Source organism: Garra rufa, chromosome 2 (genome assembly GCF_049309525.1).
Source record: "Garra rufa chromosome 2, GarRuf1.0, whole genome shotgun sequence".
NCBI classification, from domain to species: domain Eukaryota; kingdom Metazoa; phylum Chordata; class Actinopteri; order Cypriniformes; family Cyprinidae; genus Garra; species Garra rufa.
In genome coordinates, this window is record NC_133362.1 from 32,424,369 (window position 1) to 32,448,241 (window position 23,873).

The following is a 23,873-nucleotide window of genomic DNA, read 5'->3' on the forward strand; positions in this document are numbered from 1 at the left end:
CACTCATGTGTGGTTTTTTTTTTTTTTTTTTTTTTTGTGTGTATGTGTGTTGTGTACAATAGAAGTCAATGGTGACCAAAACAGTTTGATTCTCATCATTTTATGTGAACTGCAGAAGAAAGAAATGTTTGGGAAGATGTCGAGTGAATAATTTTTTTTTTTTTGGGTTAGCTATCTCTTTAAATACTGATATATATATATATATATATATATATATATATATATATATATATATATATATATATATATATATATATATTAGTGGTGGGCCGTTATCGGCGTTAACGTGCTGCGTTAACGCGAAACTCTTATCGTGCGATAAAAAAATATCGCCGTTAATCTATTCTCATATTTGGGTTGGGAGCTGGGTCTAAACTACGCAAGCTATGATGACTTTCACCTTGATAGTTTAACGCGGATGTATACCGAATATGGTCACGGTTTAAGTCTCCTCCGCCAAAACACAGACAGGATCGCGTCGTCCTCCATTCATGAAAACCGAATCTACTATAGCGCGAAATGCCACGTAAATTCGTCGTTTTTTGGATTCATAAATCTAATGTTGGTCAGTCACTTAATTCAAATCGCGATATGGACTAGTGTATGTGAAAACTGAAATGCAAAAAGACCGTTTTAATATGAATCTGAAATGTTCCGTTTGCCTAGCTGTATGTATGCATGGCGGAGACGAGCTTTTACTACACTCATACTGAAACACACGTGACGCTCCCGGTAATTTTTGGCTTTTTTTTAATCTCACATGAACAGATAAACTTAATCTCCCAAACTGCTGTGAGTGTCACTTTTACCGTTTCATTTGAGAAAACTAGCATCATATCATACTGTATGACACAGAAACGTCACGGCAACCTGTCAAAATAAAAGTACTGTGTAACATGTAATGGGCTGGGTAGGTGTTGACGTTAAAAAAAAACACAATCTAATAGGTAGAAAAAATAATTTCATTGTTAGTTAGTTAGTAAACACAAGTACATCTAATTGAACATAATTTATTTTCATCAACAAATTATCATAGAACAGCTTTATGAGCTTTATGATCCATTCTCAAAGACTTACTTTTAGTCATTATTTGGGTAGCACACATATTCTGAATGCCTTCAGCAGAATTCAAATTAGCCATTTTAATCTAGATTAATCTAGATTAATTCCAAGATTTAATCTAGATTAATCTAGATTAAAAAAATTAATCTATGCCCACCCCTATATATATATATATATATATATATATATATATATATATATATATATATATATATACAGTGTTTCCCCTAGGTTTCCAGTGTTGGGGGGGGGGGCTTAGGGGGTTGGGTGCCGGTAGCCAACGTTACTTTTTTTTTCCCGGTACTTTACCCTACTTTGTGAAATAACGAAAACATTATTATAGACTTATTCAGTGGAAAAATAAGTCCAAAACTCTCTATTTTAACATTTTGAACAATAGGGCTCTACCAACTTTTGCTTTTTTTTTTTTTTTTAATTCTTGTGTGTATTATTTTTTCTCATAATCAAATTAAAAGTATAAACATTTATTTATTTTTAATCAAATGAAAAATAAACCCTTTTAATTTTTGGCAAACAAACAGAGGTTTACTGTTAAAATCAATAAATAATAATAATTTAACATTTAAATAATAATTGTAGTATTTTTTCTACAACTAAGTGGTTAATCTTGTTATATTTATTTTTATCATATATATTGTTTCATGTCAATTATTTAAATAGGAATATATAAACAACTACATTATACTGTACAAAAGTAATACAAGACTAATGTTCTGTTACATGTTACTTTTATTTTGACAGGTTGCCTTGAAGTTTCTGTGTGTGTACAGCATGTTATGATGCTAGTTTTCTCAAATGAAACGGTAAAAGTGACACTCACAGCAGCTTTGGATATTGAGTTTATCTGTTCATGCGAGATGCAAATGCCCAAAATTAGCGGGAGCGTCACGTGTGCTTCAGTATATGCGTGTAGTAAAAGCGCGTCTCCACCATTCATACATACAGAGGCAAACGGAGCATGCAGGATTCATTTTGAAACGGTCTTTTTGCATTTCAGTTTTCACAGACACTAGTCCATATCGCGATTTGAATGAAGTAACAGACCAACTTTTGATTTATTAATCCAAAAATCGACGAATTTACGTGGCATTTCGCGCTATAGTAGATTCGGTTTTTATGAATGGAGTCCGCGATCCCGTCTGTGTTTTCGCAGATGAGACATTGTAAACACGCGATCATGTAAAGACAGAAATGACATGCCTTCGTGTAAATAAGATAAATAACACAAGGCAATTTAGTTTGTTTAATAAAAGAACAATGTATAGCCCTGTTCTATAGGAAAGATAACCTTAATGACTTCTATTGTGATCTGACGCTATATCAAAAATAAAATGAACTTGACATTCAAGGGGGGCGGGGGGTGCCGTTGGGGGGGCGGGGCGCCCCCCTAAGATAATGGTAGGGGAAACACTGATATATATATATATATATTACTAATTTTGTTGTTTTTCAGATAATCTTTATTTTCTACATGAGCCCGCGCATTGTGATGCAGTTAGTCACAGTTCAGTCCGCTACGCATTCAACAAGTAATGCACAGACTGCACTTTTTCCTCATCGTGTGCGTCGGAGGGATTGAATGTTCTAGTCAGTGTTTTTTTTCTTTCCGTAGTGAGATATACGGTTATGGACATGGTGTTTGTGTACTGCGGATGTAGCCTGGGGAAGATGGTACCTTGAAATGCATTGCCGAGCGCTTTGTGTAACGCTCCATACCGAGCTCTGCATGCTACTGCAGTGCTATATTTTATTGTGTGCTCACTTAAGCAGAAAATCCCTTTCACTTCCGAAAGTCAGTGGAGTCTTTGTCGTCCCTTTTAAGAGGTCCCCCTTCTAAATGGAGTTTTTTGGAGACTTTAATTCAGCAGTATCTACGTGTATACAGATAAAATTCATGTGTAGTATTTGGGCTTTGGACTTTTTACTTTTTCAGATAATTATGATGAAAATGATGTGTAGATTTTTGTTTTTAAATCAAAGATGAGGGAAATGTATTTATTTATTTCCCACCTGTCTCGCCATGGTGCTAAATTATTAACAAGTAAACAAAAAAAGAATATGATCTTGTTGTTTTCATGCTACAATCTTTATAGATTTTTTTTTTTCTTCTGGAGATATTGGGAGTGCCAGACTTCATTTTTAAGTCAGTAACTTGTATTTCATTCTGTTTCTCTAATAATAGCAAAATTTTAAGTTGCAAAGAAGGTCCATTGTCAACAGTGTAGCAATGCATGAAGAATGGCTTACTCAGAAGTCACTTCTTTATAATGGTCAACTTCACATATGTGACCCTGGACCACAAAACCAGTCAAAAGAGTCAGTTTTTTAAAATTGAGATTTATACATCATCTAAAAAAGCTGAATATAATAAGTATGGTTTGTTATTATAGCACAATATTTGTCTGAGATACAACTATTTAAAAAATCAGAGGGTGCAAAAAAAAAATCTAAATATTGAAAAATTGTGTTCAAATTGTCAAATTAAGTTGTTCTTCGCAATGCATATTACTAATCAAAAATTAAGTTTTTGATTTATTTAGAGTAAGAAAATTTACAAAATATTTTCATGGAACATGATCTTTACTTAATATCCTAATGATTTTTGGCATAAAAGAAAATTCAATCATTTTAACCCATACAATGTATTGTTGGCTATTGCTACAAATATACCTGTGCTACGTATGACTGGTCTTGTGGTCCAGGCTCACGTATTTGAATTTCTTTAAACTTAAAGGGATAGTTTACCCAAAAATGAAGAAAAAAAAACAAAACTAAACTTTAAAAAAAAAAAAAAAAACGGTTATGCATATTATTTACACTACTCCGTCATTTTCGAACTTCAAAAACTAAGACTTTCTAAAATGCTGCAGACTACAAACTAAAGCCCCTTTTTAGTTTGAAAACTCTAATTTTGGACGCTTATTTAAGAAATGTAACACTTAAATTGCAAAGTAAAAAAATAAATTACAGTATTTTTACACCCCAAGGAATAACAGTAAAGTTTTTATTATGGTTACTTCTCTTCAAAATGTCCTTGATGACATGCAGCTTGAATGGTCACGTGACATGCGTTTTTGGTTGTGTAGTGTAGATGGAGATTGTTTCTGAAACATAGTGGGTCAATCGGCTCCCTTTTTCAGTAGTCAGGGCACTGATCAGGGAGTCTGCCATTTTAAGGGCTGTCTCAATCACAAAATCCTTCCAGTGCACTAGAACGTTTGCTCCCTGAAAAATCCCAGTTATCCATCAAAAATTCTAGGGAACATTGGTCCTCACTATGCATCCTAACCGGAAACATTCACATTTCTGAAGTGCAAAACATAAACCATACGAGCCAACTCAATAAATATTATGGCTCACAATATTGAAAAGACAAACAATTGTTTTAGTACATTTCAACATTAATGCACATCGTTAGACAGGTAATGAACTAGGGGTGGGACGATACAGGTAACTCACGATTCAATTCTGTGACGATATGTGGCCCACGATATCGATAATATCACGATTCGCGATATCTACGATATTCAATATATTGGAAGAAATTTCATCAACGATATATCACGATATATGTGACTGAAAAAGAAAAAAATACCCATAATAAGGAAATCTTAAGCATTTATTAATGCCAACATTTTCAACACTGTGCAAAGAAATATGCATTTGCATAATAACTCACTGCCTCCTGGTCTTAAATGTAAACGCTGTACAGCTAGACAGATAAAAGTGCCTGAACATTAAAAAAAACAACATGAACATTAACTAACATGTGTAAACCGTGATACTGAAACGTCAGTAGTAAGTTACTGTAAAGTGCTTTATGTTAACCTGGACAGTGGTCACATCAAGGCATATTCTTCTTGAGGAACACTAACGCCTGTTTCACACATACTCCGTCTGCAGTGCGTATGCAGTCCGTGTGCGATGCAGAAGCAGCACGGACTCGTTTTGCTTTCACACAGAACACGTTTTATAAACAACGTATTATTCAATGCACTTGAATGCACTTGCACACCGCTTCTGGGACGTACTGCCGGACAGCAACCGCGTGCAGTGTGAACGCTCTAATCCGTTAACAGGCGTAAACAGGCGTAACTGATCAGCATGCTCAACTAGCGGGTGCGTCTTTGTTTGGTTTTCGTTATTTTCCGCCATTTTTCTCACTTCTCTTTTTCTGCGCTTCTTCTCTGTTGTTGTTAGAGAACTTGCTGTTGTTGTTAGAGAACCGCTGCTTCTGCCACTTTACCCCCATTTACTCGAACAGCGCCCCCCACAAACAGAATGGTAGATATTGGGAAGTGACAGTGACACTGACGACGGGTAAATTAATAATTTTGTGTTGTAATAAAATATCGATATTGGCCGTTAGTGTATCGATTATTTATTGCGACAGAGAGCACAACAATATATTGCAATATCGATTTTTTTTTCCCACCCCTATAATAAACACATCTAAGTAAAGTTTATAATTAATATTTGGCTGAAATGTTGTAAGAACACGTAACAGAACAATCTGTCTAAAGAGAATAAAAAAATTATATCAAAATGAGATCGGTCCTGCCTGTTGTTTATTAATTCCAGCAGTCACATTTTAACAATGTCGGTTGACGTTGTACGTAGTCATGCCCCAACTGTCCCAACGTGCAGTGAGCTAGGGAATTTACCAGTGCCCCAATTTATGTACGATATACTCAATTACGAGCTTGGGAGCTAGGGAGCTGATTAAGTAAAAAAAACACTAGTGTAGATGCGATCGTTTTCATTTTAAAATACCCTTTTTAAACCAAAACGCACTAGCTTAAATGGGGCCTTAATTATTCACCCTCATGTCGTTCCTTCATTCATCTTTGGAACACAAGTAAGGAAAGCTCTCAGATATCATCAAAAATATCTTTGTGTTCTTAAGATCAACAAAGGTCTCACAGGTATAGATCGACATGAGGGTGAGTAATTAATGGCAGAAGTTTCATTTTCAACTAGAGATGCACCGAAATGGAAAATTCTTGGCCCGAAGTCGAAACTGAACAAAATGAAACACTAGGCTAGGTGTTTTTCCCTCCATCCCATGTACTTTGCCTATTTTTTTTTTTCCACCATTGCATAAATTAAATAGCCAAAATGTGCTTTTTAGAGTTTTGTCTTGCTTTTTAGAGAAAAATATCAATTACAAAACAACAATTTAAAAATATTTACTTAACACTGGACATTTTTAACATTCTAGTGGACATTATAGCCTACCAACAAGGCACAATTTAACTGCGAGATGTTCCGATACACTTTTTTCCTTCCTGATTCCGATACCTGGGCTCAGGGTATCGGCCGATACCTGGGTGTGTATTTGTATATACAGCTGTAGATAATACTATCCCTGTATGAACTGATAGAATTATTTTTATGGTGTGCTTGGAGAAAAACATGCCTCTATTTGATCGCGTCACGTCATTGTTTGGTATAATTTATTCAGAGCTTCTTTTTTTTTTTTTTCGGCCGAATAATTTCGGTTGCCGAACATTCGGTGCATCCCTATTTTCAACTATTCATTTAAATCCAATGAGAAATTTATGTGAGGGACACGTTCCCAATTATTATTTTCCCTCAGAAGAAAGTGTATTAGTGTTTCTTTTTAGAACTTGACAAAAACTCATCAGTACCTATTAATTCTCATTGTATGAAGAAGAAAAAAAAAAAAGCAGCCTGGACGTTTTTGAAACGTCTGCTTTTGTGTTTCACAGAAAAAAGATAGGAGACTGTAATGAATGACAGGTTTTTAATTTCTGAGTGAACTTTTGCCTGAATCATATTGTTGTACTAATTGCCATATCAGGTTTCTGCATGTTGTCCAATTGTGTCTCCACAAAGTACTTTACTCTGTTAACCCGTCAAGAATTCTGCGGCTTCTCCGCAGGGGTGTGCCTCTGTTTTCACAACTTGGCCACGTGCTCCCCATGCCCCTATTGTGCGTGTGTGTGATTTGCAGTGGTACTTGCTAACTCACACTTGGCTGATAAGAGCTGCTTGCTGTGGCATGGTTACAGCGGGCTTTTTATGTCCATTGGCTGGTGTTTTTTAAAGGAGTGGTTTCTGATTGAAGGTGCAGAAATGCATCTAAGCTCTGATTGGCTGAGAGAGGAGGAAAACCTCCTGTGATTGGACCAAACCCCTCAGATACCCTAGTTGTTTCTTCTTCTTTTCTTTTTTTTCCGTCCATGCAGTCTGTTTACATCAGGTCTGAGTTGAGAATCTCTTGACTTCCTCTGAGAGATCGTAAGTGAGAGTGAGAGGGAGGCATCACAGGTGTGTGGACGCGCACTTAAGGATCTGTTTGTGCGTAAAGTGCTAAGTGTGTTAAACAGCATGATAAGAATAATGTTGAGAGAGGTAAACGGGTGAGCAATTAGGTACGCTTGTAAAAGGTTGTGAGATAAATTGAAGCTTCTCTCACAGTTTACATGCAGACATTTGTGGTGTTTTTTTTAAGATATGAGTAATTATTGACTTTTAGTATAACATTAACATAACATGTGTTGTTTTATTATTCAAGACCATTACTTTGCCCTGCTGATGGTCATAAATATGCCGGATGAGTGGAAAAAGTCACATGACTGAAATAGTACAGAAACAGTGTAGAAAGTACAGTAAAATGTAATAAAAAGACAAGGTAATTAAAAATGAACCGATATTAAAGTGAAATGAATACAAAATACAAAAACGTTAACTAGAGAGTTCAACACTGTAAGTTCAGTTTTTGTGTGTCACTAGAGTGCTACATTATCACTAAATTATTGAAATTAATTTTATGCATTGACTTTAATTAAATCTCATGGCACTTTTTATGCAGTTTATGTTATAATATAGTCTACACAATTGAATTGGTGTCAGACAAACTGTTGATTTTTTTTTTCTTTTCTTTTTTCTTTTTCAATTTAGTTGTACAATTTTTCTCAAGTGCTTTTCCTTCTATTTTAGTCCCTTGTTCTCCTTTTTATTTTTCCTGAGGTTAAACAGCCTGTGGAATACGCTTACTCTTTGATCTCATCCAGAATATGGGATTTGTTCTTTTTTTTTTTTTTTTATATTTCTCTCTCTCACTCTCGCTCTCCCTCTCTCTCTCTCTCTCATTCTCTGTTTTATTTTTTTCTTTCCCTCAATCACTCTTTTGGTTGGGCGGGACCTGTATAGTGTCCTCATTCATTCTCACAATGCCCACTGCTTAGCAACAACCAATCAGCCCTCATATTTTTGGAGGGGCCTTCCAGCCAATCAGGAGTGCTGTGCTATAGCATTTTCTGCTCTTCAATCCTATTGGAGAATGAGAACAAACGGTGTTGGCCCAGAGCTTTGGGATGAGCAGAACTGAAGTGCCCTTAAATTCTGACCTCATCAGTGTTGATGTCTAGAGGGATGCGTTAACTCTCTTAGACTTGATCAAAGAGACTCCCTCGCTCTCTCTACCCTGCAGGTGTGTTTGCTCCTGTCCATTAAAAAGTTCCCTGGCACTTTAGCCATGAACTGTCCTGTGTAGACTTCACTTCTTGTTAGCTTTTATTGCATACTACAAAAGAGCAAAAACTTTGTGATAGTTTGGCGTGCACACAGTTTAATATTCCAGTTCTCTTGGTCGATTGTAGACATTATAGAGTTTAACGGTCAATTTGCCCTTGTATTAAATCCACATTTATCAGACTTTTTAACAGATACACTACCAGTCAAAAGTTTTTGAATCGTAAGATTTTTTAACAATTTTTAAAGAAGTCTCTTCTGCTTCATTATTATTATTATGATGATGATGATGATGTTGAAAACAGCTGAGTAGAATTGTTTTTTTCAGGTTTCTTTGAATTTATCTGAATTAGAAATATTTTGTAACATTATAAATGTCATTATCATCACATTTGATCAATTTAAAGCACCCCCCCCACCAAAAAAAATTTATACTGACTTCAAGCTTTTGAATAGTAGTCAGTGTATAATGTTACAAAAGCTTTTTATTTCAGATAAATGCTGATCTTTAGAACTTTCTATTCTTCAAAGTCCTGAAAAAATGTACTCAACTGTTTTAAATATTGATACTACTACCACTGCTACTAATAAATGTTTTTTGAGCAGCAAATCAGCATAATTAAAATGATTTCTGAAGGATTATGTGACACTGAAGGCTGGAGTAATGATGCTGAAAATTTAGCTTTGGTAACAGGAATAAATTAGGTTTTATAGTATATTCATATAGAAATAAGTTATTTTATATAAAATAATTTTTTACGCACACTGTATTTAAATAAAATAAAATTGTAGTAAATGCAGGCTTGGTGAGCAAAATTGGTAGTGTAATTATTTAGTTACTTAGTTACTACTTTCAATGATTTTAGAAAATTTTGTATGTACTTTTTTTATTTATTTATTTATTTTTATTATTATTTCTTTTGACAATTCTTTTGGTTCTTCACTACCTACTTGAGTATGTAGGTATCCACAATATATAATGTAACCATAAATTAATAAAACCACTCAAATAAAAATACTAATAATTTAACACCACTGTTAAATGTAATTTTAGCTGGTTTCAAAATCAACATTTTCTTTTTACACTGTATAGCTGTAGGATCAGAAAATTACTTTAGTTTTTAGTGTTTTATTTTTAATTTATTTAGACAAAACTGTATTTTAATGTTGGCCGTGTATAATTATTGGTCATAAAATTTATGTTGGCTATAATTCACATACACCATATAATCTCTAATAGGGGTTGACTGATATGTTTCAGATTAAGTAGACCGATAACCGATATTTTGAACCAATATATATGTCTGGTGTAAAAATGAAAATTAATGTCAAAAATAAAAATAACAAGTGCTCTGACAATTTTTTTTTTTTAATGCTTTTTAAATGATTTTATTGGCAAATCAGTTTTGAAAATGGCCGATACGATAACCATAAAAATGCTTAATATCGACGCTGATAATCGCTCAACCCCTAATCTCTAATGGTGTGTGCACAGCAAAACTAAGTAAATATTTACATTGCGTTATCACATTTTTGTGTCTTTCGCATAAATAAAATCTTCATTTCCTTATACAACCAGATATGTCAACCTGGACGTGTCAATAAGCTCTTTGCTGATTCGCTTGCGCAACAACATATCATGTGAATTTTTTTGCTCAAGTTGAAATTTTAAGTCATATATTGTGTGTTCGCAGCAATCACTTTGCCCAATTCAATGTCATTTACGTTGCCCCGTGTGAATTTGCATCTTTGCATTGACTTTGTATGTAATCTACTTGCTCAAATAATTTAATTCACTTTTGATGTGCGCACACCGTAAGTCAAACACACTTGAAGTTTAAGGGAAATGTCTAGTGTACAGTATTGAGTAATGGAAAACCTGTCTGTTTTATGTGCTTGACAGGGTTCTGGTGATCATCAGCACACTGGATGGGAGAATCGCCGCTCTGGATCCTCTAAACCAGGGACGCAAGCAGTGGGACCTAGACGTGGGCTCAGGCTCTCTAGTGTCCTCTAGCCTCAGCAAACCAGAGGTACTGAACAGTTTCTCACAACCATTAAAGCACATAAGCTAACGCTTAACAACCAACAACTGTTTTTTGGCTAGAAGTATTAAACACTTTATTGTAGTATTTTGCATTGTGCTGCAACATAAGAACATTTTCTCCCCAAACATTCACAGTGCACATGTTTGTCTGTTGTTCGTAAGAGTTTGAGTGAGTGTGTGTCTGTGTGTGTGTGTGTGTGTATGTGGGAAAAGGTGATGTTTGTTTGAACCTCTTTACCCCAGAAGAGAACGAGACATTGCCCAAAGGAAATTGGATCTGAAACAAGTTACATACACACACGCGCACACACACATACATAGATCACAGACTCGTACTCTCTAGAGACTGAAGACTAGCCTGGAGGAAGAGCGTTTGGCAGCGATGCACTTATGTGCCTGTGCACATGCACACATTTACACAAACACACTGAGCGCTACGCTAACAGGCTTCTTGTAATTTGATTTTAGTACGTTGTTACACATTTATTTGATCCATACATTAGTGGTCATGATCTGATTTTACTATTATTACCCCTTCTTACTCTGTATGTGTGTGTGTGTATATATAGCTTAATGAGCATGTGTATGAGTGATTGTGTTGACCCCCTGTCTGCTTTGGCGGTAACCTGAAATGCCTGGCTGCTGTGGGAGCAGATTCCCCATTGGCTAGAATCTTCCTCTCCCCTCCTCTTTTACCTCTGGGTGCCTAGCAACCAGCCATTCTGATTGGCTCAGGCGGTGCCTTGCAAGGCATTCTGCTCGGTGATTAGAGCAGTCTGCCCCCTTCTGATTGGCCCTCGCCATGGCGCCCGTAGAAAGCAGTCACCTATAGCATGCCTCAACAGTAGGAGAGAGGCCAGCAGTAAACAGCATTGTCTGCAGAAACACGCTGTCCCAACATGAGGGGGAGGTGTGTGATGGAAGGAAAGAAAGAAAGAGAAAGATGAGAGGAATGAGGAAAAGAGAGATGGGGGGTGGAGAAGGGATGCCACTGACAGTGTGGTGTGAGTCATGCTGAGAGGATTGAAGAATGAGGTAATGCCTTATGTGTGGGATGATGTCATCCATAAGAATGCTGACCCCCCCACACACACCCAACAAACATCATACACCCCCTCTCATCTATTAGACTTTAGAGTGAACAGTTGTAATTAAGGCACATTAATCCAATGAGCCGAAAATCTGGTGTGTCTGTGCGCACCATTCAGTGCACAAGGCTTTTTGTTTGTTTGATTGCTGCACCAAAGGGAATCATTTGATGTGAGTCATTAAATAAAAGTATTGACACACTGCTGGGCTTGTGCTGTAGACAAAACTAAGTTTGTGAAGTTGTCTGAATCTCTGAAAACCATGTCTAGGTCATATTTCACACCAAAATCAAAAGAATAAAAGAAAAGTGGGTTGCACTTTATTTTATGGTGTCCTTGTTAAAGTGCAACATTTAAGTATTGAGTAATATTAATTAACTGCATGTACTTACTATATGCGACCCTGGACCATAAAACCAGTCGTTAAGGGTATTTTTTTTTATTATTATTATTTTATTTTTTATTGAGATCATCTGAAAGCTGGTTTGTTAGGACAGACAAATTATTTGGCTGAGATGCAACTAAAATATTAAGAAAATCACTTTTAAAGTTGTCCAAATTAAGTTCTTAGCAATGCATGTTATTAATCAAATATTAAAGGATAAGTTTATTTCCAGAACAAAGAATTACAGATAATGTACTCACCCCCTTTTCATCCAAGATGTTAATGTCTTTCTTTCTTCAGTCGCAAAGAAATTGTTTTTTGAGGAAAACATTTCAGGATTTTTCTCCATATAATGGACTTCTCTGGTGCCCCGAGTTTGAACTTCCAAAATTCAGTTTAAATGCGGCTTCTAATGTTTCCAAATGTGGTTGTAAACAATCCCAGCCGAGGAAGAAGAGTCTTCTCTAGCGAAACGATTGGTTATTTTCATTTAAAAAAATATATTTAAAGGAGTAGTTCACTTTCAGAACAAAAATTTACAGATAATGTACTCACCCCCTTGTCATCCAAGATGTTCATGTCTTTCTTTCTTCAGTCGTAAAGAAATTGTGTTTTTTGAGGAAAACATTTCAGGATTTCTCTCCATATAATGGACTTCTATGGTGCCCCCGAGTTTGGACTTCCAAAATGCAGCTTCAAATGGCTCTAAATGATCCCAGCCAAGGAAGAAAAGTCTTATCTAGCGGAACGACTGGTTATTTTCTAAAAACATTTACAATTTATATACTTTTTAATCTCTACACAAGGTACACACAGAGCTAAACAAGACCAGCATTTGAGGTTAAAAAGCATATAAATTGTATTTTTTATTTTATTATTATTATTTTTTTAAAGAAAATAACCGATCGTTTTGCTAGATAAGACCCTTCTTTCCTCTGCTGTGATCGTTTAAAGCCATTTGAAGCTGCACTTTGGAAGTTCAAACTCGGGGGCACCGTAGAAGTCCATTATATGGAGAGAAATCCTGAAATGTTTTCCTCAAAAAACATAATTTCCCTACGACTGAAGAAAGAAAGACATGAACTTGGATGACAAGGGGGGTGAGTACATTACCTGTAAATTTGTTTTAAAAGTGAACTACTCCTTTAATGGTTGGGGAAAAATCTGACGTGTAGCATATTAGATATTAGACTATCTAAGAGCATATTAGAGTAGGTCTCAATTTTAATAAAATGTTAAAAGAATAGAATCACTCGCTGCTCTTGGTTAAACTATTGTTTATTTGCATCTTTGTTCTTATTTTTAATAGCAAAGATAAAATAGAAAAATAGCTATATTGTGATTGGTAATATAGTAATTATTATTAAGAAAAAGAATTGGAGGAAAATATGCAACGTTGCTTAGTGATTTTGCTTTAGAACCTATAGAAAACTATTTTTTTCTCAAAATCAACTCCGCCGCCTCTATCGCATTCTATCGTCATAATTTTTTGTCTGGTTCCAACAAGTCATATATATCATTTTGAAGGTATTTTAATGGAGAATTATTTTTTTTTTCTTTTTTCGAAAATGTACTTATTTTGACTCATTTTGCCAGCATGTGTCACACATACACTTCTTTATGGACCTAAAAAAACTGCGTAAATGTCTTGAAATAAACATCTAAGAAAATGTCTTGAGGTGTGGTAACCATGGTATAAGCAGAATAATTGAACACAAGCCAACAAATTATTAAAAAATAATGCACACCCAAGGTGTAACGGCCACTCCGCTTTGTGTTATTGCTGCGTTACCTTGGGTACTCATTATTTTTCAATAATTCAATGGCCAGTTGTTTCTATTTTGCTTGCATTTTTATTCCAATGGTAAACATTTGATTATATTAAAAATAGGCTTCATGTTTTTAGGTAAAATGTATAACTTCTTTTAATTTTGCAGTAAGATATGACCCTGACATGTTCTTGACAGATTTTGTGAGATTTTCCTCAACAGCACAATGCTGTGCGAACACGCAGTTCTTTGAAGTGTCATTTTGGTGCTGCTCTTTTGCTTTCTTTTTTGGTAGATGTCAGTGATGTCAACTTCTTAAGAGAGATGGCACTCCGCTGATATGCTGAATATCTCATCTGTCGTGAAAATGGGCAATGGAGCATCAGCAGTCTCACAATAGTGCTTCTTAGTCCTAAAACCCAGAAGAATATTGGCATTTTATCCTCAGAAATCTTAAATAGTTTTTTTAGAATGAAGGTTTTTGATATGTGAGTGACACAAGATCTGTCAAAACAATCTCATCTCTATTTTAATATTTGGTGATTTTGTATGAAATTACAGTTTTATTTGTACGAAAACATGCGAATTGTGAAAAATCAAGCATGGAGGTCCACCCCTAAACCTCAGTCTCAATAGGCACACAAATGATATCATAGAAAATAGTTACAAATTGTTAGCAGAGAGTGTTCTTCTCATGTTAACGCACTTAGTTTTCTCTACAACGTACTTAACCACAGACATTATTTTACTTTCAAACTGAATCATTCTGAAACCCTTAGATTCAAGGTTGGCCTACAAATTGATATCACAACAACTCTTACGTTAGATAAACTGTAAGTGTTTTAGGTTGTTGTTTTTCATGATAGCATGTCATCTCTAGACCTAAGTGTGTTTATTTGATTTTAAACTGTATGTAGGGTGCACTAAAGTGATTTTTGTCCCAGCAGAGGTGTGAAATGATATGTTGTGTTTGTGTGCGAGTATATGTGTGTGGGAGACATAAGAGATTACCGCCAAACAGGGAAGGGAGAGGAGATTGAGCTTAGCTTGATGTAATGCTATGTGTCAGACTCAGTGGAGCGCTATCATCTGCGGGAGGTCATTGAGTACAGAGGGATATCCTGCCTACATAGACACACTTCATACTCAAACCTGCTGTGATCCCTTAAGACAAGGGCCATACTGCCTTTGGCTAAATCTCTCAAATTGAATGTGTCAAACAAGATTCCAGAAGTCATTGCCTACAGCTGAACTGAGTACTTGATTCATGTTGGGCTGCTACGGGCTTCACTCAGATATCATGCCCATATGTTCCCTACTCTTCAATGAAAATAATAGGAGAATTGGAATTATCCAGTTTAAAGGAAACTGAAGCCAATATGGCTCAGTGTGTTCCAGTATATTAGGGTTGGTGATTACAGTCAAAAGCTCTTAAATTTCTACCATGTTCATGAACACTAAAATATGTGACCCTAAACCACAAAACTGGTCATAAAAGTCATTTTTTTTTTACATTGAGATTAATCTGAAAGCTAAATAAATAAGCTTTCCATTGATGTATGGTTTAAGAAAATCTGGAATCTGAGGGTGCAAAAAATTTTAAAATTCGAGAAAATCTGCTTTAAATTTGTCCAAGTAAATTCTAAGCAAAAATTAAGTTTTGATATTTACTGTAGGAAATTTACAAAATATTTTCATGGAACATGGTCTTTGCTTAATAACCTAATGATTTTTGGCATAAAAGAAAAATGTATAATTTTGACTCTAACAATGTATTTTTGGCTATTACTACAAATATACAAATGCTACTTACGACTTTGTGGTCTATAGGGGCCCATCTGGTGTAGCAAGTTATGTTTTATAATTAAAGGGAGGATTTGATCATTTACTGTAGCTGTTGATGCCCATCGAAATTGCCCATAAAAAGTTGATTTAACTATTGACGCCTATCAAAACTACAGCCTGTGGGCATTTTTAATGAAATGCATGAGTAGTTGACATCAGGTTTGCCATTGATGTGCAGAAAATAACTTTGCCAAGCCCAGTATTCCCAGTTAGAGCATTTTTAATACCAGGCTACCAGTCCTTCAGTCCTCCCTGGCATCCAGTGCATGAAAAAAATAGATTTGTGCCATGTGTCCAAAGTGAGAGTCTTTTTTACTGAAGCTTCACATTTGCTTAAATACCAAAGCACACTGACATGAGATACTGTAGAGGTTAAATTACACACTTCGTAAAAAGCAGCGAACCTTTAACATTTACTGCTTGTAGTTAAGAAGTTAAAAGTCTTCCTTTCATGCAAGCCATAAAACCTCCTTGTTGCGTAATAAAAATTCATTCTCTGAAGAGTCATTTAATTTCATGTTCTTCATGGCTTTGGGAGCCTCCTTATTTATATTTATATTTTAGGACACTGCATTTTAACGAATGTAAAGTAGTATAGTATATTGAAATAAAGCTATAACAGTAACTGAATGTATGTAGTCAGTTACTCTCAAGTTCACAAGGATGTCTAGAAGAGTAATCACAGGTGTAGTTTATTAAATTTGCTAGTTTTAGTATTAGAAGGTTTTGCTTAAAATAAATGTATTGTAAAATAAAATAAATGTAAAATACATGTAGTTTTTTTTTTTTTTTTAAGTCTTTTATCCAATGCCTTAATTTTAATTGAAATCAAGGCTGCATTTATTTAATCAAAAATCCAGAGAAAAAACATTATATTCTGAAATATTATTTCAATGTAAAATGACCATTTTTCTATGTGAATATATTTTAAAATGTAATTTATTCCTGTGATGCAAAGCTGAATTTTCAGCATCATTACTCTAGTCTTCAGTGTAACGTGATCCTTCACAAATCATTCTAATATGCAGATTTTTTTTTATCATGTTAAACAGTTGTGCTACTTAATATTTTGTTGGAACCTATGAATTTTTTTTTTTCAGGATTCGTTAATAAATAAAGTTAAAAAGGACAGCATTTAATTAAAATATAAATCTTTTGTAACAATATCAACTACAATTTACCTTTTTTTTTTTTTTTTTTTTTTTTTTTTTGGTCAGTAAATTTATTTTATTTATTTATTTATTTATTTATTTAATTTTTTATTCACCAAGGATGTGTTAAATTGATAAAGTAATAGCATGTACTTGTATTGTTAAAAAAGATTTCTATTTTGAATACATCTTGTTCTTTTTAACTTTTTATTCATCAAAGAATCCTGAAAAATGGATCACAGGTTCTAAAAAATATTAAGCAGCACAACTGTTTCCAACATTGATAATAAAAGTAATAAATCAGCATATTAAAATGATTTCTGAAGGATCACGTGACACTCAAGACTGGAGTAATGCCTGATAAAAAATTCAGCTTTGCATCACAGGAATAAATTATATTTAAAAATTTATAAAAATAGAAAACCAATATTTTAGACTGTAATAATATTTCACAGTTTTACAGTATTTCTGATCAAGTAAATGCAGCCTCGATGAGCATAAGAGGGTTCTTTAAAAATCTTGAATCTTGAATGGCAGTGTATATTAGTTGAGACAAAGCAATTGTTTGCTTGCCTACTAGTTTTAAAATAGACAGTCATTTTATGTAGCTGACACTGACTACGTTTACATGGACACCAGTAATCTAATTAATGACCTTATTCTGAATAAGACAATAATATGATTAAGCTGTTTACATGAGTTGCTTTTAGAATATTCCTTTCATGTTCCCGTTTTACATGTTATAGTACATAGATCGATTAATGACACACATCATTGCGTCCACACGCGACGCTATCAGTTCATCTTCCTTATAGACTTTTGGATGTTTGGGTTTTAATTTTACAAAAGCTTGAAGTGGCACTGGACATATGCAACAGATATTTTAGAATGTGTGAGTTAAAATTTGCCGTGGTCGCATTTGTGCGAGTGCGTGCTGTGCTGCTCCAAAGCGTCTGATCCATACAGCGAGCGTTTCAGAGCCAGTCAGTTTTTAGGACAAAAAAAAAAAAACCACACGCAAGCACAGTCACCGAAAGCCAGTTTAGTTTTACTTTTTTTGTTTGTTTTCATTTTGAAAACCCTGTTATCTTTGCCGTTTACCTCACATTACGCTTTGGAGGCTTTCTTTTATTATTTTTTTTATTAATTATTTTGATTGCTCAGTGTTTGCGCGCCCTGTAATAAATTGTTTAGTCGGCATATAACAGCATGTGATGGAGTCCATGCCTCGTCTTATTAGTTTTTGTTAATAAATGCTATATAAGCTAGTTTTAATTTATTTTTGTTATGCTGTTTAATTAAAAATAACAAATCCATCTTTTAAGAATTTGTTTTAATCTTAAAATTGATAGGTGTAGCCTTATATATGCAAGCAAAACCAAGATCATGAATTCGATAGTAAAAGTAAAAAGCATCCTAAGACATTCCAATAGCGGAAATCCCGTTCACAAAATTAAAATAAATACTTACAAATTATACTAATGAAAAAGGGGGTTGAATGTTAAAAACGTTTCCATAAAACTAAAAATTATGATAACAAACTAGGCTATTTATCAGCAATGAGCATTGATTAAGCCCATGTTGTAGCAAAATATAAATAAATAAAAATGATACCAAAGCGCAACCAACTGAGAGCGTTATGCCGCGTTCCAGACAACCCGTTACCCGTGTTTTTCCAAACTTCTACCCGTGAAAGTGCACTGGAACGGCACTCAAACCCGTGAATTCCCATACGTGAACTCGTACTAGATCGACGACGTACTCCCAGTTCCGAGTTCTGACGTGACATAGCCCGAGAAACAACAATAAAGCCTCTAGGGGTGCGGTGTTCAGTGGCACACGGTGGAAAAATTGAGTTTAGGACAATATAACGTTGCAATCAAATTATTAATACTATAAAAATAATAAATGCTTGGCGTGACTTGCCTGGAACGCTACAAAGTCCTGAGTCGTGGTTTGAACACGTGATTTACGAGCTCAAAAACCTGCCTGGAACGCAGCATTAGTGTGTATCCTGTCACAAAATGTGGCGAAAAGTCCTACACAAGGGGAATAGTCTGATTAAGGTGTGTACATGTCTTCCATAATGCGACTAAAATAGGAATACTCCACCTGTCTTAATTCGATTTGTGTTTACTCCGATTATGACTTTAGTCGGATTAAATTAATCAAAAATCTCAGTTTACATGGTTGCTTCTTAATCAGAGTATTGTCTTAATCGCGTTAAAATCGGAATATTGTTGTCCATGTAAACGTACTCACTGTTGATTTTCAGAAGCGCTCTGTAATAGCTAATGGCATTAATGAAGTTCTGGACATCGGCTGGGGTTAAATGCGTGCTCTTCTAATTGATTGGCTTTAATTGTTCATTGATTTAGGACGTTGTTGGGCTGAGGATGATGGAAGTCTCACCCAACGTCAAGATCCTGTATAGCCGGAGATCAGACAAATAGATCACATGATGGATTAACTCAATGTAGCACAGTGATGAGTCATCATTGCAGCACACACACCACACACACTCTTTAAACCTCTTACCCTCAGTACTGCTGCAAACTCCTCACAAGCCCCGCCCACCCAGACGTGATGGACAGATGAGCTAATCCCTTCATTTCCCAGCCAATCACAGTTCTGTTTTCGTTATCCAGGTGCTTGCTTTCTCATGGTGTTTCGACCTCCTATTGGTCCATACCAGGTTTCAAGGTTAGATTTGGCACAACAGGAAGTCAGTGATCTCATTCCCCCCTCCTCTGTTTTTTTAAAGTGTCTGTTTGAGGTGAGATCACTTTTTGGATTAGGGTCAGTTACAATATTGTTATATAATGGCCTTTTCTTTTTATCAGTGTGTGTGTGTGTGTGTGTGTGTGTTCAGGACACTTGTGCCCTGCTTGTGTAACTCTTCAGACAACAGTGGACCAAGCGCCAAATGTTAATGGCATACAGTGTGGTAATGCCACACACAGCCTCAAAGCTGATTGGTCAAAGTCTCAGTGTTGTCTGTCCCCTTGTCTCTATCCATCATGGTCTGCTCATTGTATCCACCCTGCTGCTGCTGCTGATCGAAAACGTGAACTATTTCCCAAGATAAAAATCAAGTGCCACTTCAGTTCATTTACCACAACAATCAGATCAAAAATAGAAAGATTGTCATGACCTCTTTCTGTTCTTCAGATATTTGGGAACAAGATGTTCATTCCCTCTCTGGACGGAGCTCTGTTTCAGTGGAACAGAGACAGGGAGAGTATGGAAGCTGTTCCCTTCAGTGTCGAGTCCCTGCTGGACTCCTCGTATCGCATCGGAGAGGACACTGTGCTTGTAGGGGGCAAATCCCTCACTACGTACGGCCTTGGCGCATACAGCGGCAAGGTAACTGAAACGTTTTCTTTTTCATTTGTTTTCTAGAACAATAAATGATTGATGTGCTGTTGTGGCACTATACAAACTCTTTTATCATATAGTATCGGTTGTCAGCTTTAACCTCCCTCTCTCTTTTTCTCTGTAGTTGAAGTATATTTGTTCAGCGGTGGGCTGCAGTCGGTGGGGGGACGAGGAAGGAGAGCCAGAGGACGTACTGTTACTCCAGAGAACACAGAAAACTGTCAGAGCCGTGAGGCCTCGCAACGGGTTTGAGAAGTAAGAAATACCCGCAGGCTCTGTTGAGCGCTTCATGTGACCTTGCTTTTGATCTCGCAAATGATACAGAGGTAGATTAGATGCACGGAACGCTAGATTGTATCAGCGTTGCACAGCTTGGCAGCTTAATTTTGAAAAACAATTGTAGAATAATATTCATTGTAGTAAAATGTTTTTTTGCCTGATAGATGGAACTTCAGTGTGGGAAACTTTGAGCTAAAATTCGTCCCTGAGATTCAATCCAACCTCAACTTTCTGGAGGGGGAGGCACCTAATGGGGAGACATGGCGAGAGGTCAGATGTGAAGCACAACGCGTCATCCAAGAGGAGACGGACGCACAAACCAAAAATCATGCTAATACGCATCCAAACTCGCACACTCAGGTAGAGGGCTTAGACCTGGTCATTAAGGTTTCTGTGCCGGACTGGAAAGTCATGGCCTTCAGCACCAAATCGGAAGGACAGCTGATTTGGGAGCATCAGGTAACACGAGTCAACCTGTTTGGAGTTTCAGCTGAAACTTGTGATAAGCAAAATGCACATTTCTCATGATTTCTTATGTTTTCTTGGTTTTTGTGAAGTTTTGCACACCCATTGCCTCTGCGTGGTTGGTAGGAGGTGGGAAGGTGACTCCCATTAGCCTGTTCGATGACACCTCGTATAACTCCCAAACTGAGACTGAGGCTCAGGAGGATGATGACATCATGGAGGAGGCCCGCGGGGCCACGGAGTCCAGCGTTTACCTGGGTAACATACACTTGTGATTTTTTTTTTTTAACAAGCCTGTTTACATTTGGTATAAAAATTGGCTGAAGCAATTAGTAGTCTGATCTAAATGCTGGTGTAATTTGGGTTTCAAATGCTTTTGTGATCTGTTCATTCAAGCTGTATTTGAGGGTGGTTAATGATTATGTGTCCTGATTAGTGGTGGCACGGAACCGTTCTGTTCGCTCGTCTCGGTTCGGTGCGTGTGTGCGTCACACGGTTCAACGCATGCGCAATGTAGCCTCGTGCACGTAGTGAGTGTCCTTTTTGCGTGAAATAAGAGGTGTGTGTGGACATACAGACAGTAAAAGTGTAGTGCTGCAGGTTACGTCACGTGTAGAAATGGGAAGTGGGAGAGATAAGGAAGGCTGCCCGGAGTTGGAGGATGCGCCAGCGTCGTATAAGGGGCCGTTCACATGTAGCGTCTTTTGCGCGCTCATGTTCGTTATTTCAAATGTGGACGCACGGTATGCGCGCTCATAATGGAAGCGACACGATCGTTTTTTCCAGGCGCGTCTGCGCCGCATCGAGATAAAAACATCTCAACTTTTCAGTATGCCGCAAGCGCACCGCAGGTCATATGACATGAACCAACCAATAACTTGTTTAAAAGACAGAGCTTAAAGAGTTCCTCTCTTTTTCTTTTAAAATATACTATTTTTGTAAGAGCTACACTGAAGTTGGCTCTTTGATAAATGCAAGTTAATTCTTCAGTTCAATCTTTATGTGCAAAAAAAGCACATCAATTCCTGTAGAGATAGCAATACACATTCTCCTGTTATTGCCAAATAAATGAAAAGCATGTCATCAATGTCTTCTCTCTTGCTGTATCAAGAGAGAAGACATTGATGAAATCTCTCCTAGCTTTCCTCAGAGATGGTCTCAATAATGTGCTTAAAGTCAAGTCAAATTCAGTTTATGCATGATTACATGATATAACTTTTAAATACTGTATTCTAAATTGTGGATAATTAAGCTGTATATCATATGCTGAAGTACATTTCTGGATTGTTAAAGATTTAAAAGATTAAAAAAATAACAACAACAACCGCACAGAACCGAAAACCGTGACCCTAAAACCGTGATACAAACCGAACCGTGGGTTTTGTGAACCGTGCCACCCCTAGTTCTGATGCATCCTGGGCAACAGGAAAGGACCACCTTCTGACCTGTCAATCAACCGTAATGATCAAACAAGGGCTTTAACTTTTGCTTTAAAAGAAAGTATCTGTTTACTCAAAATTTGAAAAGCCAACTTTAAATGTAGTAAATACAGCTGCTCAGCTAAAATAACGAGTATTTCTTTTTCTTTTTTTTTTATCAAAGGTGCTTTGGCACCTATTGTGTTAATTAGTCGTACACTTCTTCTGCTCGGGTAGTCAATGGCAGCCTATAGAACCGCTTGTGAGAGAAAGGTATTAAATTCTGCACACAGATAGAGGACAATCTCAATATTAACCATAGCAAATTTGGAGTCTGTATCTCAAACTCTCTAACGCCACCAATAGGCCAAATTTGCACTCAGATTTCTGCTAATAACTTTTGAACTGTAAGATCTAAAGATATTTTGTCTTTTTTTTCCTCTGATTCCTTGGCTGATGCCAAATTGTATGCATACCAAAATTAAATTAAAATTTCTCCAAGGCTAAGAGTTTTCGCAATTCTGATTTATGCGAAAAATCTCATTTTCCAAGCTTGTTAGATGGTTTGTCTGATTTTCACCAAAATTGGAGAAATCAGATCATCTTCAAGCAATGCTGGCAAAAAGGTATCAAAATAATTCAAATAGTCTCGGGCTTGCTGATGTGGCCAAAATTTCACAAAACATGTCTTAATTCGGTAGATGCAGTATAATTCTGAATCATCAATATGAACAATAATTTAAAGGCTCAGAAAAAGTCCCAAGAATGCCCACAACAGATGTCTATACCTACAAACTTCTAACAAATGAATGCTGAGTCTATGAAACCTCCTCCTATAAAACTATGTAATATAAAAAATGGCACAAATAATGCTCCCCTTTTATTTGTATTTTAGCCTTCATACAAACACAATGTGAGATCATCATCAAATAAACATAAGACTCTCAGACTCACCTTAATATCTTTAACTTTAAACTACAACATGGGCTGATTATTCTTATAGATTGAAAAAAAAATTTTTTTCAGCCAGGATAAAGAATATAAAAAGTGCTCAGTTGCTACAGAAAACGTGTAAGCAAAAGCAAAAACTAATTCTCTGCCAGCAGGAGGCGCTTTTGGAGCAGTAGAAACAGCGGTGTCCCTGGTATTGGCTGTGCACAAAACCGCATTGCACTCATGAACGCTTCTTTATTAGAATAAATGAAAATGACATTGAAACTTTTCTGAAGACAATCGGTTCCCTTCAAAGATAATTTCATATAAAACACCCGTGCTGCGTTTTGATTTTAAAACGTGCAGTGTCCATGATTAAGTCAACCGTCAAAAGATAAATCAATGTAAGGGAAACACTGGTAGTATGTTGAAGTATTGGAAATGTGTTTAAAAATCATATTACCGTTATTGGAAAAAAAAAAAAAAAATTGCGATTGTATATTGATATTGAATTATTGTCCAGCCCTACAAT

The 23,873-nt window shown here is 36.0% G+C and overlaps 1 protein-coding gene across 1 annotated transcript in view; it reads left to right on the forward strand.

The window, feature by feature from the left end:
- Nucleotides 1-23,873, forward strand: part of eif2ak3 (eukaryotic translation initiation factor 2-alpha kinase 3) — a 42,572-nt gene that overhangs the window by 6,704 nt on the left and 11,995 nt on the right. Inside the window, exons 2-6 of the mRNA XM_073835121.1 lie at nt 10,487-10,616; nt 20,040-20,234; nt 20,371-20,501; nt 20,690-20,984; nt 21,083-21,248. Of these exons, the coding sequence (XP_073691222.1) occupies nt 10,487-10,616; nt 20,040-20,234; nt 20,371-20,501; nt 20,690-20,984; nt 21,083-21,248 (917 nt within the window). The remainder of the gene's footprint in view (nt 1-10,486; nt 10,617-20,039; nt 20,235-20,370; nt 20,502-20,689; nt 20,985-21,082; nt 21,249-23,873) is intronic.